Consider the following 12,978-nt stretch of genomic DNA (forward strand, 5'->3'; position numbering starts at 1 on the left):
AACCCAGAAGCCCAGACTCAGGGCAGCTCCTGCCCCACAAGTGTTTGAGGAACTACCCAAACATGCAGCTGGCAAATCACTTTTTCCACTGGCGAGCTGAGGAGCTGAGGAACTGAAACCTTATTTTGAAACCTCTGCTGCCTGACCAAGAAGAATGCAGCAGCGTGTCCCCAGCTCCAGGTCTCAGTGGTGCCATAGCAGTGTGTCCTTGTGTAGGTGGGGGGTCTGCCTTACTTTAGAGCAAGGCAAAGGGAGTGTTAACTGGATGATGCTGAGGTCACTGGAAAGCTCACCTCCCTCAAATCATTTCCCTTCTCCATGCTAATTGTATTTTCTCTGCTTCTGCAATCAAATATTCAATCCCAACACAGAGGATGGGTTCATGATATTTGTGAGAGCAAGGAGGAAGAGAACTTGCTGGACGGTCAATATCTGTGTCAGAGGGGACAGAATATTCTGCAGTGACAGGCCCTGGAATCATTAGTAAATATAACAGAAGTTGGGCCTGACCTTGACTCCCAGTAACATTTGCACACACACAGTTCAGCTTGATAGGCTGTGATGGATTCATCTGAACAAATGTTGGGGGTTTGTGAATAAGCTGATCTCTGTGGTGGAAGGACATAGAATGCACCCTGGCTGTGTACCTTCCAGTGTCACTCTACCCCTTTAACCCCTAAATTCCACTTGGAAAGTATGAAGAGAGAAAAACTTTCGCTCATTGCCCAGCATGTAGGAAGCCTTGATAAGAGAGGATCCTCAGCCAGAATGTAATCCTCATCTGTAGTTTTGTTTTCTGTGATTTTTGTTACCCAGGGTCAATCTTAGTTGAAAATACTGTGGAAAAAAATGCAAAAAGGAAGCAACACTATTCTGAGTAGCATGATTAAATCTCATCATCCCACTTCTTCCCACACAGACATGAGCCATCCCTTTGTCCAGTCTGTCCACACTGTGTATACTACTTGACCATTAGTCACTTAGTAGTTGTCTCTGTTTTCAGATCAGCTGTCATGGAATCACAGTGATTGTGTTAAGTGACCTTTATTTTATTTTATTGCATGGTCCCCAAATGCAAGAGTAGTGATAATGGCAATTCAGATATGCTAAAGAGAATCCTTATAGTACTTTCTTTAAATGAAAAAAGTTCTTGACTTGATAAGGAATAAAAATAATACTATACAATGTTGCAAGGATCTATAGTAAGAATGTATCTTCTCTTCATGAAATTGTGGAGAAGGGAGAAGAAATTCATCTGGCCTTTTTTTTTTTCCTTTTTTATTACACCTAAAACCATATAAGCTAGGCCACAGCCTTGACTAAGTGCTTAGTCAAGCTGGAAAAGGGATTAGATTACAGTATTCAATACTATCACAGGTTTCAGGAATCCCCTGGGGATTTTGGAATGTATCCTGTATATGTAAAAGGGGTGTGTGTTATTATAAGGGGAGACAGAGAAGTAGGAATCTGGGCAACATACCAGCAAGATAGAGAAGACTCTCCTGATTTACCCTCCATGAGAGAAAACCAGGCTGGGCTTGAGAAGCCCTTTAAACCTTTTACAGTATGGAGAGGCACACAGATAGCTTCACATGATAATCCACTACTCATCCTGAAGGCTAGATATGAGCCCGCTGCATAAAGGAGAAAAGGAAGCTGTTGGTGGTGGGGGAATGCTAAATCCCTGCCCAAAAGCAATATAGAGAAGAGCTTAAGAGACAAGAATCAGAGGTTCAAATGCTTGTGTTCAGTAGTGACTTTGCTTCTAGTTTGCCAGGTGATCTTAGGCAGCATACTTCACCTCTGTCCCTGCTTTCTTATCTATAAAATGGGAATATGTGATTCCTACTTCATAATGTTGTTGTAGGACTAGGCAATTCATAGAAAATGCTCAACAGTGTCCAGCATGCTGTGAGCCCTGTACTGAGTAACCCTGGACTTGGAGAACAGGCCCAGGGGAACTGACTCCCAAGGCAGTCCGAGGGCCACTCTCCCAGCTTAGTGGGAAGGGAAGAGAGATCCAGGTGGCTTTGAGGACTTGGGGAGCTGTCAAGATAGAAGCCATCATTCAGGGTATTGCCACCAAGGAAAAAGGGCGACATAGCCTGAAATAGTTAGAAAACTGTTCCAAATTCCTAAAGATCATAGAGTTTGTCAGAGTGGGGGACTCCATCCTCTGGGCCTGATTCTTTCAACTATACTTACCCCACACTTGGACAGGTAGGAAGCCAAGGTTAAAGGCCTCTGTGCTGGGGCCCAGGGTGCTAGAATATACTAGGTAGAACTCTTCCTGGCTCACCTGTCTGTGAACCCTCCCTCATCTTTCCACCAGGTAACTTCCAGGTCTGCAGACAAGAGAAGATGAAGGAAGAGTGTCCATCCAGCTCTCATGTGCCCATCAGTGACAGCAAGTCTATCCTTAAGTAAGCTTTGGTGTGTGGTAAAGGAGATTTTGCATCTCCTTTTGGCACCTCCCTGCATGGCAGCCATATATGTGCCCTAGGGACAATGGTGGGTGCTGTGTTTTGAGGCCTGTTTCTTTGGAGATCAGTGTACCCTTCAGAGTGTGGGTTTGAGCCCAACCTCCTAGAACTCACAAAACCAGGAAGGCAGAATGGTACCCACTGGGGTTCCACAGGCACTGCATTTAATTTAATTTATTTACAAACTAGAATAATTCTAACACTCTCGCTATGTTGAATGGTTAAAAAACTCAAAACTGGTTTTGAGTTTTTAAGTAAAAAAAATGAGTTTTTAGTAAAAACGTATTTTATTGATGCATTTTTAACTTTGCTTATTTCTATTTACTTTCATAAAAATATTGGGGATATTTTCTCAATCCATTTCTGAACTGAAGAAAAGTATCTTTTTTCATTTTATCTTGCATTTTGAGTCCTGAGTCCAGATATTTTCTAATATTTTCACCCTGCCAACTTGAAGGTGAGCCAATGTTCTTGAAATGATTAGCTTTTGCTGAGGACCTTCCCCCAGGGGTCCTCCCAGGAGCAATCCAAAAAACACACATCGTTATATCACATCATTGCTTCTCTTCGCAGTATTTTTTATTTAAATTTTGTAATAAGAGCAATGTAACAATATAATCTGAAAAGTCATAAAAACCTTAATCATGATTAGATTCATGTAAATATGTATTTGCTAATAATTTTATGCTCAGCATTTATCTCCTACACAATGGAGATGTGACATTGAATCCTGCCTTCTTAATGCCATAAGTTTATACATCGCTTCCCCTATCAGTTCCCATCATGTCCACGTCACATGCAGACCACAGACTCAGGCCCTAGAGCAGGTTCTGCTGTCCTCATTTTGTGTTGTTTGCATGTGGTGGGAGGTACTGCCTGAAAAGGAGCCAGAACCTTGGGCTCCAGCAGAGGAACCTTACACCTCATAAAACTGGCTGGGCAGGTATGGTTCCTAGACCCTCCATAGGGAAAGCACTTTGGCAAAATAAAAAGAATGTATCGGTTTTCACCAATAAATTTTGAATTGATTCTGCTGATAGTATAACAATTTAGATGTTCTGGGTTCAATAAATGTGTTATTGCTACTAATTTTACCTGTTTTGATTTCCCTTTCAATGTGACTACTAGAAGATTTAAAATTGTTTCTGTAGCTGCATCTTGTGTAGATTGTCCTGTGCTGCCTCGCATAGCCTTTTCAGGTGTGGAAGCTATCCTGGTCTTCTCTGTCCAGCACATCTGTCAGGGCACTGTCACTTGTCCTTTTTAGTGGGAGAAATATGTGGGCAAAGTGGGCCACCAGGATCTTACTCTCAGCCTGTTATCTTCATCCTTTGATTGTTCCTCTGGAAAGTCAAGATGGACAAGAGGCAGGCACCCCTCCTGTTCTCTCTGCAGAAGCCACACAGGGCCTTTATAGGAATCAATACCAGGAAAAAGCATGAATCTTTGAAATGCCAATAATCCAACCCCGGGGGATTCCTCTGAGGAAGTGACTCAGAGGTAGAGCACAGGGAAGCTGTCAGGAACGCTTGTCTGTGATTCTGAAAGTGCACATACCCTAGATGTCCTTGGGAGGTTGGGGCCTACCTGCAAGTTTTGCTTCTTTCTGAGCTCCCCCGCCTAGAACATTCCTCTTTCCACAAGGGTCCATATGCTGGACCTTCTGGAAAATTAAAGGATTGGTGTCATGGTGACACCATCAGGGCTCTCGACTGATCATATGCAGCTGGCAAAATGTGTGTAATTATGACCATTTTATGAGAGAAGAAACAGGCTAGTGAAGTCAAATGCCTTGTCTGGGCCCCCTCCATGCCCCAAGTGTATGTGTGTGTCTTTACCTTTTAGGTCGGAGCTCTTGAGCCTGCTGAAAACCTACAACTGCTACCATGAGGGCAGAACCTTCCAGCTGAGGCACCGAGAGGTGAGGCCTGTAGGTCTTTTTTGTTCACAGGGTCACATCATTTATGCTGGCTTGCCGAAGACAGCCTTGGCCCACACCTGTTTTTTCCAGGGTAATTATGATGACTCTTCCCTTTAATCTGAATGTCCCAGTTTGGATAATAAGTTATATGATTACTCTGTCACTTCCTGGTCAGGGATCAGGTTACCAGCCAGCAAAATAAAGTTGGAACATCCCTGTAAGAGTTCAGAGAAGATAGGAATCACTTTCGGTATCTTTTCCCTCCACCTTTGTCCAGGTAAATTGATGGGACAATGGTGTCTGAAGTCTCAGAGACTGCCTAGCCTATCACAATGCTTAGTGGAGGAGACCAGGGAAGAGTCAGTCCCTCTTTGTTTCCCTACCAACCCAGCCCAGTATCCCTGCTCTTCTAACCTATGTCCTCAGTGCTCTCATTTGTAAAGTGAGGTATTTGGGCCACTCAGGGTTATAAGTTCATATGGTTGCAGGGCCTTACAGGCTACCCACGGGGAGTAGGTCCAAACTGAGGTTAGCAGCTACCCATCAGATCCAGCCCATGGCTGCCGTGCAAGAATTTGGACCTCATTCAGCCAAACCTCCCCTATTTTTCAAAAGCAACTACATGTCTGGAACTTCAGCAAGAATTTCCCAAATCTTAAAACATCATAAAGGCTTAAGAAAATACGTCCAAGGTCAAATGCAGCCTCAGACACCAGTTGTACTCCAGGGCTTGTCCTGCAGGACCCAGGCTCAGTAGCCATTGAGGGAAGATGAAGCAGAGCCTGGTCTTCCACCAGAATCTTCAGACATTTTGCACAGGAGCATTAGTCACAGCTTTGTACTGCTATCTGGGTCTAATTTAGTGTATTGTATAGCTTAATGGTGAGTCTTACCATATTAAGATTTTATTTGGGGAGTTTCCATGTCGAGATCCTGTTGGCCACCTGTACATTCTCCATCTATTGGTGACTGACAAGGGCCTGTGAATTTCAAGTCGCCTTTCTGCTGTCCAACACGGAATGGGAAACTCACAAGAGACTTCATCAGAGTGGAGGCCACTGACTGACTCACTAATTCTCCCTCATATTAATTAATCATCAGTCCACATCCTTCTTTAGGCAGCAAATGAGAGTGAGCCAGATACACAGTTAGACACCTGAGGCACTCTACAGACCATGCCAGAGGTCACTCTCTTTAGCATCTAGTTATGTAGGCTGTATGGCTGGGGAGCTTTAGGCTCCTGAATCAGGAAGGGTGGGTGGCTTATGACCACCTAGAATGGCATAAGCCTCACACTCCACATTTCTTTGATGTGCCCTCCTGACTTAGTGCTTTGGCACTGGCCCTAACACTTGTCCCCCTCTCTATGTGCACCTCATCCTCTTTCCTCTTCCAGGAACTATCTCTCCAACACCTCTCTTACCTGATCTGCTCCCAGACTATCCTGTGCACACCCAGCTCCTTACTGCCACTGGCATGGCTCTAAACCCGCCACCTTGCTCTAGTAGGTTCTGCTGGCTCTTTTCTTACCTGAGCAGTGAGCCCCTTGGAGCTGGGTCTGAGCCTCACTTGGCTCTGGCCTTGGTTCCCCAAGCCGCTGGTATCAGTGTGTACCTGTGTGTGCATAGCTGTTGGGTGACCAGCCACAGATACAGGCCTGGAGTGAGTTGGAATGAGAACAGAGTCCTGAGCTCCAGTGTGCTGGGCAGTGGGGAGGGACAGGGGGGAGAAGGGTGTGGCAAATGGGGTCAGAGGGCTGTTGCTCTTTGACCTGTACTGCTAAGTGAGGAGTTGGTTCTCACTTCAGATTGCTGATAGAGGCGGGGGTATGTTAAGATTATCTACCTGCTGGGCTTCCATTTTTCAATGCAGAGCCTTTCAGGAATTGATCCAAGATCCTGGTTGTTCTCCTTGTGAGGTTCCTGTACCAGCAGTTTCAGCATCACCTGGAAACTGGTTAAAAACACGTTCTTACCACCCCGTCCCCCAGGCCTGCTGGATGAGAAACTCTTGGTCCTCCCAGCTGGAGGGGTTTTAACAAGCCCATCAGTGCATTCTGATGAAAGGTCAAGTTTGAGAGACATCAGGAAGAACTTGGTTTTGGCATCTGGGATTCCCCAAGATAATCCCCTCTGTAGGAACAGCCATGTTGGGGGCAGGACTGTGAAGTATTCCTCTATTGCTCTTACCCTGTGTGTGCTGTGCGGGTCAGTCCACGTGGAAAAGTGGGGGACTCCTCAGCCCCAAGGAGCATTTCTGACAGCCTGCAGTGGTAGGAAGTTAACTCACAGCAGGGGGTTTTCAGGTCCCTAACCCCAAAGAGGATGTGAAGATCTAACCTGATCTCCATAGAGCCAGAAGTACCTTTCAGGAGCTTTCTGCAGGCCTGATAGACATGGGGGTTCCAGTGTGAGTGAGTGTCTTTTTAGGGTAACAACCCCATAAAGATAAGGCTGAGGGCTGGGATTGTGGCTCAGTGGTATAGCACTTGCCTAGCATGTGTGAGGCACTGGGTTCGATTCTCAGCACCACATATAAACAAATAAATAAATAAAAGTCCACCAACAACTACTAAAAATATTTAAGAAAAAAAAAGACATGGCTGAAGGTTTGGGGCTCAGCATTATTATACTGATAAGGATGCCAGGTTCTAGGGCATCATGCCTCTTAGGGTCTCTCTGAGTCTTTGTGATATACCCACCAGTTGGTAGATTGCAGATCTGATACTTCCTGGGCCTCTGGGATCTCCCAGTCTCAGGCACTTGCTGTAGGGCCATCTCAGGCTGACATTTCCTTGAGCAAAACCTCTAAGACTATAATATAAGAGTTTCATCCCACAGGAATGACTATTTTTCTTGCAGAGAAATTCCATCTCTCAGAGATTGTCTTTAGTCCAAAGTCAATTTGAAGCAAATAAAAGATGTCAGCAGGGTTCTGAAGTCTGAGCAAAGTTGTTTATAATATAGCAATTCCATTTCTGACCCTAAGGTTCAGAGGTCTTTAGAGGTCACTGCTGAGTTTCACTGAACAGATCCTAGGAATACAGTGCTGTTTGTAGCCCTTGATCCCCAAGCTAAGGTGCCTTTGGGCTGCAAAAGGGCTTGCCACCCAGGTGTGCCCTCCTAAAGCCATACAGTGTACTGAAAGAGACCTCCTGCATATTGTCATTGGGCCTCCCTGGTAGCACTTACAGCATGGGTGCTACACTTAGGAGGCACTGTCTTCTTCACAGTCACATCTGTGTCTACAGAACTTGGAGAGAAGAGGTGCTTCTGTGGACAGGGACCATACTCTGGGACAAATGTTTCCTTGTGACCCTTCTCCAGATTCCTTAGGGTGAAGGCATAGATTCCTTTCTCTGGAGGCTAAGATACCAATGAGCTTTGCCTTTGGGATGATTTTGTTTGTATTGCAATGAAAAGTATAAGCTGCTGAGAGAAATTTGTGCCTTTTGAAGATGGCAGTTTTAAGTAGACTGGCTGGTGTCTCAGAAGAAAAGCTGACTACCTGGAAATACCTGTATGTAAACCGATCACTCTAGACTTAACAGATTAAGAGGCAGGTTAACTCTCTCTGAACTGTTGCCTTGTACGCAAGCCTTACTCTCAGTTCTCAATGGGCTTATAGGCTCCCCCTTATGGGCATGAGCATTTACTACACCCAATCTAACTTAGGACTTCACAGGCCTTGAGCAATGTAACAGAAAGAGCTTCTCTATCTACTGTGCTGAAAGACAGGAGCCTTTCCTAGGAAGGTTGCCCCATTCCCTCTCCTAAGCACTGGAAGACCACTGAACTCTGAAATGAGTAGTTGGCCCCTTGGACAGCTGTTCCTTGGGAGCTACAAAGGGTCTTCCCAGCCTGCTCCTTAGGGAGGATCTTGAGTCCCAAGCCCCCTGGTTACTCCAAAAGCCAGGAATCAGGAGAATGTGATTGCTCAACAGGGGCTCCCACCAGGAGTAATTAGCATAAAAGGAATTCTGGGATGTTCTGTCTTCAACAGCTTGGGACACTGCCAGAAATCCCTCTTCCAGCTTTTCAATTCAACTGCTGGTTGGAGAGCACTTTTTGAAGGTGCCATTTACTTCTTTCATATCAAGGATTATTTGAAGAGTCAGAGTCCAGGCATCCACTCACTCCATTTGACCATCCCCCCACCAGGACCCCTTGCAACACTGTGGTTTCTGACCACAAATAGGTTATGAAGTTCCACCAGAATGTTGTACTAGTTGCCAGTTACCCACAGTGGCCCAGTTTTCATGCTGCCTTGCAGAAGGGGCTTAAATGAGGGTGGCCCAGCAAACCTGGCTTATCTAGTCCCTAACTAGGAACCCACTGGATAGGACATCCCTGCCCACCACTCCTGAGGACATATTATAGCTAGAGAACACCCTACATACATTTATAGCAGATCAGGGACCCACAGGTTAGAAGTTATTGAGGAGACCCAGCAGGCTGTGATAGATGCAGACACGTGTAGTTGGTGCTTATCATTCCATCTCCAAGTTCATTTGTCTAGTTTCCCAGCCCCTGTAAGGACAGATGATGGTGTCCCCCACTTTACAGATAAGGAAATTGATTAAATTACTTGTGTGAAACTTTTTCTTTTTGGTATGTGGTTTATATTCTGCCTTCCCAGAAAACCCACAAACAAGGATAGATAAACATTTAACAAATCCAAAGCAATTAAACTAGACATACAAACACAAATGAAGAAAGAAAGAAAACAGATTGCTAGTTCACCAAGAAAGATGATGGAGGAGATTCTGTCTTGGCTTGAGCTTGGCTGTGGGCCCCCACTCCTTTTCTCCTTTCTCTCTGCCACTTCATCTTGACCAGGGTCAGCGCAGCACAAGAGAACACAGTGATAGGTCTTTAGTCGTGATTCTTTTCAGTTATCTGAAGCCATATCTATGTCTCTGAGGACGGAAATCCACCCCCATTCCCTGTCCTTTTCCTCATGCTCACTAGATACCTCCATCAACTGGGGTTCTCCAGGCTGTGGGAACCCAAAGCTGACCTGTGTTGGTCAGAGTCTTAGGACATATGAACTGGCTGGAGATGATGTGGGTAGGGGTAGGGACTAGGCCATTAGGTCCAAGCATCTGGCACCCTTCGGGTTGAATGGTACAGAGTCTGTCTTGACATGGGGACCTTCCCAATGCCACAACAGGACTTCTGAATTGGAGCCATCAGGGTTCCCCCAGGGTGCCCAATGACAATTCCCCCTGGAACACAGTGGTGCATTTGTTAAAATTCCATGTTTTATGTAGGTCCACATGAAACAAGGACTCTGAGGGTAGGGACCAAGAGTCTGACTTGGGTATGTCCAGGGCCTTGCTCTGAAGTCTCTTGGGAGCTGAAAGCCCCATCGCCAAGCCCTGCCCCTAATTTCCTCATCTGTGACTGCAATAGCTACCCAGAGTATGGGCTCATGATATTTGTTTACTCATCGGAACAGCCTGGAGGCAGGTTCCATCAGTTATGCTCATGTTACCCATGAGAAAAACAAAGAACAGAGACACAAGTCACTTGCCCAAGGTAACAGGCCAGCAGGGAGTAGAGCAAATGGCATCAGTCATGTCTCCTCATGTGAGACAGACTGTCATCACTCTTCAGAGTAGGGGGGCTTCTCACTGTGAATTGCTCGAACAGGCAGCTCTTGCATGAAAGCATTTCCCTCCCAAAGACCTGCCAGGGACAGTGTCCACCGTAAGGGAGGGAGGGTGGGGAGGCAATGTGGACCCAGCACACTCTTTACAGAAGCCTTTATTGGGGAGGGGTCAGAGTTCATGGATCACAGGGAGGTGCAGGTAAAGACTTCTGAGAATACTACTTGGGCGGGGGTTGCAGGGGGAGGCTGTGGCCCCACCTGGCTGCCCAGAAGTCCAGTTATTCAGGTTGGAGCTCTGGTGCACATCCTGTGATGGTCTTGTCAGAGAGTGTCCAAATGCCCTGGCTTCAAAGAGCCTCCTTCTGGGGGACCCACTGGGCTTGCCACTGTTGGCCTCGCTGTGTGCACTCCAGTGTCCTGCAGAGGGGCCAGTTCTTCTGAGCAGGTCCCTCTTATTTGTCTCATTTCTCTGAGACTCCCCAAAGATCCAGTCCAGAGGGTCAGTAGTGCCAGCAGAGGGCAGTGTGGACTGCTGACCACTGAAGCTCGCAGTGTTGTCCTGTAGGGATGCTGCAGGGTGACTTTTCTTACTGGACTGGGCTGACCTGTGGGGTCTGCTGGGTTGGCTTCTGGCTGTGACCTTGTCAAGCAAAGAGGTGGGCTGTGCCAGTTGACAAATAGACCTCACATAGTCATCCAGGCTGGGAGAGGCTGGGGGATCCTGCCCAGTTCCCCCCGGCAGGATCTCCTCTGAAGTCTCTCGAATTGTGGGCAGGTGGGCCACAGAAAGTAGAAGGCGGGACCTCATTGCTTCCAGTAAAACAGAGGCAGCAACCTGTTGGCCGATAGAGAACAAGTGGTGAAGACCTGCCATACCATCCCGACAGCCCGCCTCCTGTGTCCCCTCCATCATCTGAGGCTGTCTGAAGGAATCAAGTGCCCTGAGAGCAAAGTGAAATCTGCAGACCAGGAATCAGACTCCTGGGCTCATCCTTCCCACCAACATTAAAACTACATGTGCTGAAGACTTTATTACTATGGTTTAAGACTGTGCAGAGAAAAGAGAACCCAAATGCACAAATGTGGGATCAGAAGAAACTTGGGCTTAAAGTCAGCATCTGCCATTTACCGACCTTGAGAGCTTTGGCAAGATCATCTCTCTAAGCCTCCACTTACTTATCCATAAAACAGGGTTATAAATATAACCCTGGCAGGGGGGCTGTGGGAAGCACACGAGATAACACCTCTTGTGTGACAGCTCTTTGTAAAATCAAAGCCTTCTGCGGATGTGGCACTTAGCCCCCCGGCAGACTGCCATTAGCAGCACCGTCCTAGTCTCTATCCTATAGAGAGATTGTACAAGTCAAGGCTAACAACTGCTCTCAAAAATAAACAAAACCCTTGTGTGTTATCTCAAATCAGAGAGCATTTACTCTCTCTTACCTGTAGCTCAAAGGTCTAGGAGTGGCAGGGAGGCTGGATGACCAAGGACAATCCTATCCAAAGGGAAGCCCCAGAAAGCTCCAGGGTGGAGAGGTGGGAGTCCGGCAGCTGGAGCCCTGTGTCCAGTGTTGGGTCACTGGGAAGAGGACGGTAAGGACGAAGTGCTGTGGGTTGATATCCAATGTCCGCAGTGGAAGCGACTCCCTGTGCTGTCTGGCAAACTTTGAAGCCTGCTGGCCGCTTTTATACCTTTCCTCCAGTCATCAATTACTGTCACGAGGGCCAAAAATAGCAGTGCTCAGGAAGGCACTCTGAGGAAAACAGTTTGACAGGCGGGGCCTGGCCCAGCTGCCAGCCTGGAGCATGTGTTTGTGCCTGTGGGAGGGTGGAGAATGTTTACACTGGAGGGTGGGGGCGGGGTGGCCTTCACTCCTGGACACCTCAGTGTACTTGGAGAGTCAGGGGGCTCCACGGATTCCCATAGCCAGACCCAGGGGCCCAGAGTCTGCCACCTGCTCTTGTATTATATCAGTAGCCTGTGACCCCCAGGACATCCTGGTGTTGTGGTCATCCTTGCTGAGTGCTGGGCCTACATCTGTGAGGTGGGGCTGGCCAGGTCCTCAGGCATCAGCCATGCAGAGCCCCAGCCTGGAGGCTTCCTGGGCCTACCCCAAGGTGAGGTATATCCACCTTGGACTGGGACCAAGGGCAGCCTGCTGGAAGTCTGATCCTAATCTTGCAACATCCCAGATGAGGTATTTTTAAAAGAGAATGTGTTTATTTACTTGTTCACTAAATACATAGTGTTACTGTGTGCAAGAGACTGCTTTAAGTGTAATAAACATAGCAATGGACAGTCATGGCCCCCTGGAGCTTATATTCCAGGAAGAGAGACAATTAGGTCATCTGTGAACAGATGTTGTGACTTCAGGTATTGATGAGAGCTGCAAAGAAAAGTAGAGCAGTGACATGGGACAGGGTGGCAGACTACGCTGTAAGTAGAGCGGTTAGGAGTATCTTCCCTAAGAAACGACATTGATGTAGAGACTTGAAAAATGTGGCAGCATGGGCAAAGACCCTGTGATATGAGTGTACTCGACATGTTCAAGGGACATTATGCCTGCCCCTATGGGAGGTCATAGGATCTTAGCCTGGACAGAGGCTGATGGAAGGACAATGCAGGGTTTGAACAGGGTCCTATAGTTGGACTTCTGCTCTGGCTACTGTGTCCGGATTATCAGGGGTGGCTACTCGGAAGGCCAGGGAGCACCTGGGCAGCATTGGGAAGTTAGTGGGGGCTTCCAGGACAGGAAGTGGCTGAGGACAGGTGGGCAGGCCCTGGGAAAGGTCTTGGTAAAGAATCAGCACTATGCCAGCTCAGACAGGCCCCTAGGTTCTCCACCCCAGCCTGAGCCCACCTGGAACACCCCTGTCCTCAGTTGGGGGAGGAAGAGGAGTCATAGAAGAGAGAGGGCTCCCCAATCCTGAGATCTTGGTCTCGAGTTCTTGCTTCCAAGT

At 47.2% G+C, this 12,978-nt stretch overlaps 2 protein-coding genes across 4 annotated transcripts in view; one reads left to right on the plus strand and one right to left on the minus strand.

Moving 5' to 3' along the window:
- Rassf4 (Ras association domain family member 4) overlaps positions 1 to 12,978 on the plus strand; it is a 35,787-nt gene that overhangs the window by 7,157 nt on the left and 15,652 nt on the right. For all 3 annotated transcript variants that reach the window (XM_076835338.1, XM_076835340.1, XM_076835339.1), the window contains exons 2-3: positions 2,333 to 2,423; positions 4,329 to 4,404. In XM_076835338.1, the coding sequence (XP_076691453.1) occupies positions 2,362 to 2,423; positions 4,329 to 4,404 (138 nt within the window). In that variant the 5' untranslated portion in view covers positions 2,333 to 2,361. The remainder of the gene's footprint in view (positions 1 to 2,332; positions 2,424 to 4,328; positions 4,405 to 12,978) is intronic.
- Depp1 (DEPP autophagy regulator 1) lies at positions 10,157 to 11,691 on the minus strand. Its single transcript, XM_076834811.1, has 2 exons — positions 11,461 to 11,691; positions 10,157 to 10,852 (listed from the first exon to the last, which is right to left on the minus strand). The coding sequence occupies exon 2, from the start codon at positions 10,823 to 10,825 to the stop codon at positions 10,187 to 10,189; it is 639 nt and encodes a 212-aa protein (XP_076690926.1). The 5' UTR covers positions 10,826 to 10,852; positions 11,461 to 11,691; the 3' UTR covers positions 10,157 to 10,186.

The sequence above is a fragment of the Callospermophilus lateralis genome, chromosome 15 (genome assembly GCF_048772815.1).
Source record: "Callospermophilus lateralis isolate mCalLat2 chromosome 15, mCalLat2.hap1, whole genome shotgun sequence".
Classification (NCBI taxonomy): Eukaryota; Metazoa; Chordata; class Mammalia; order Rodentia; family Sciuridae; genus Callospermophilus; species Callospermophilus lateralis.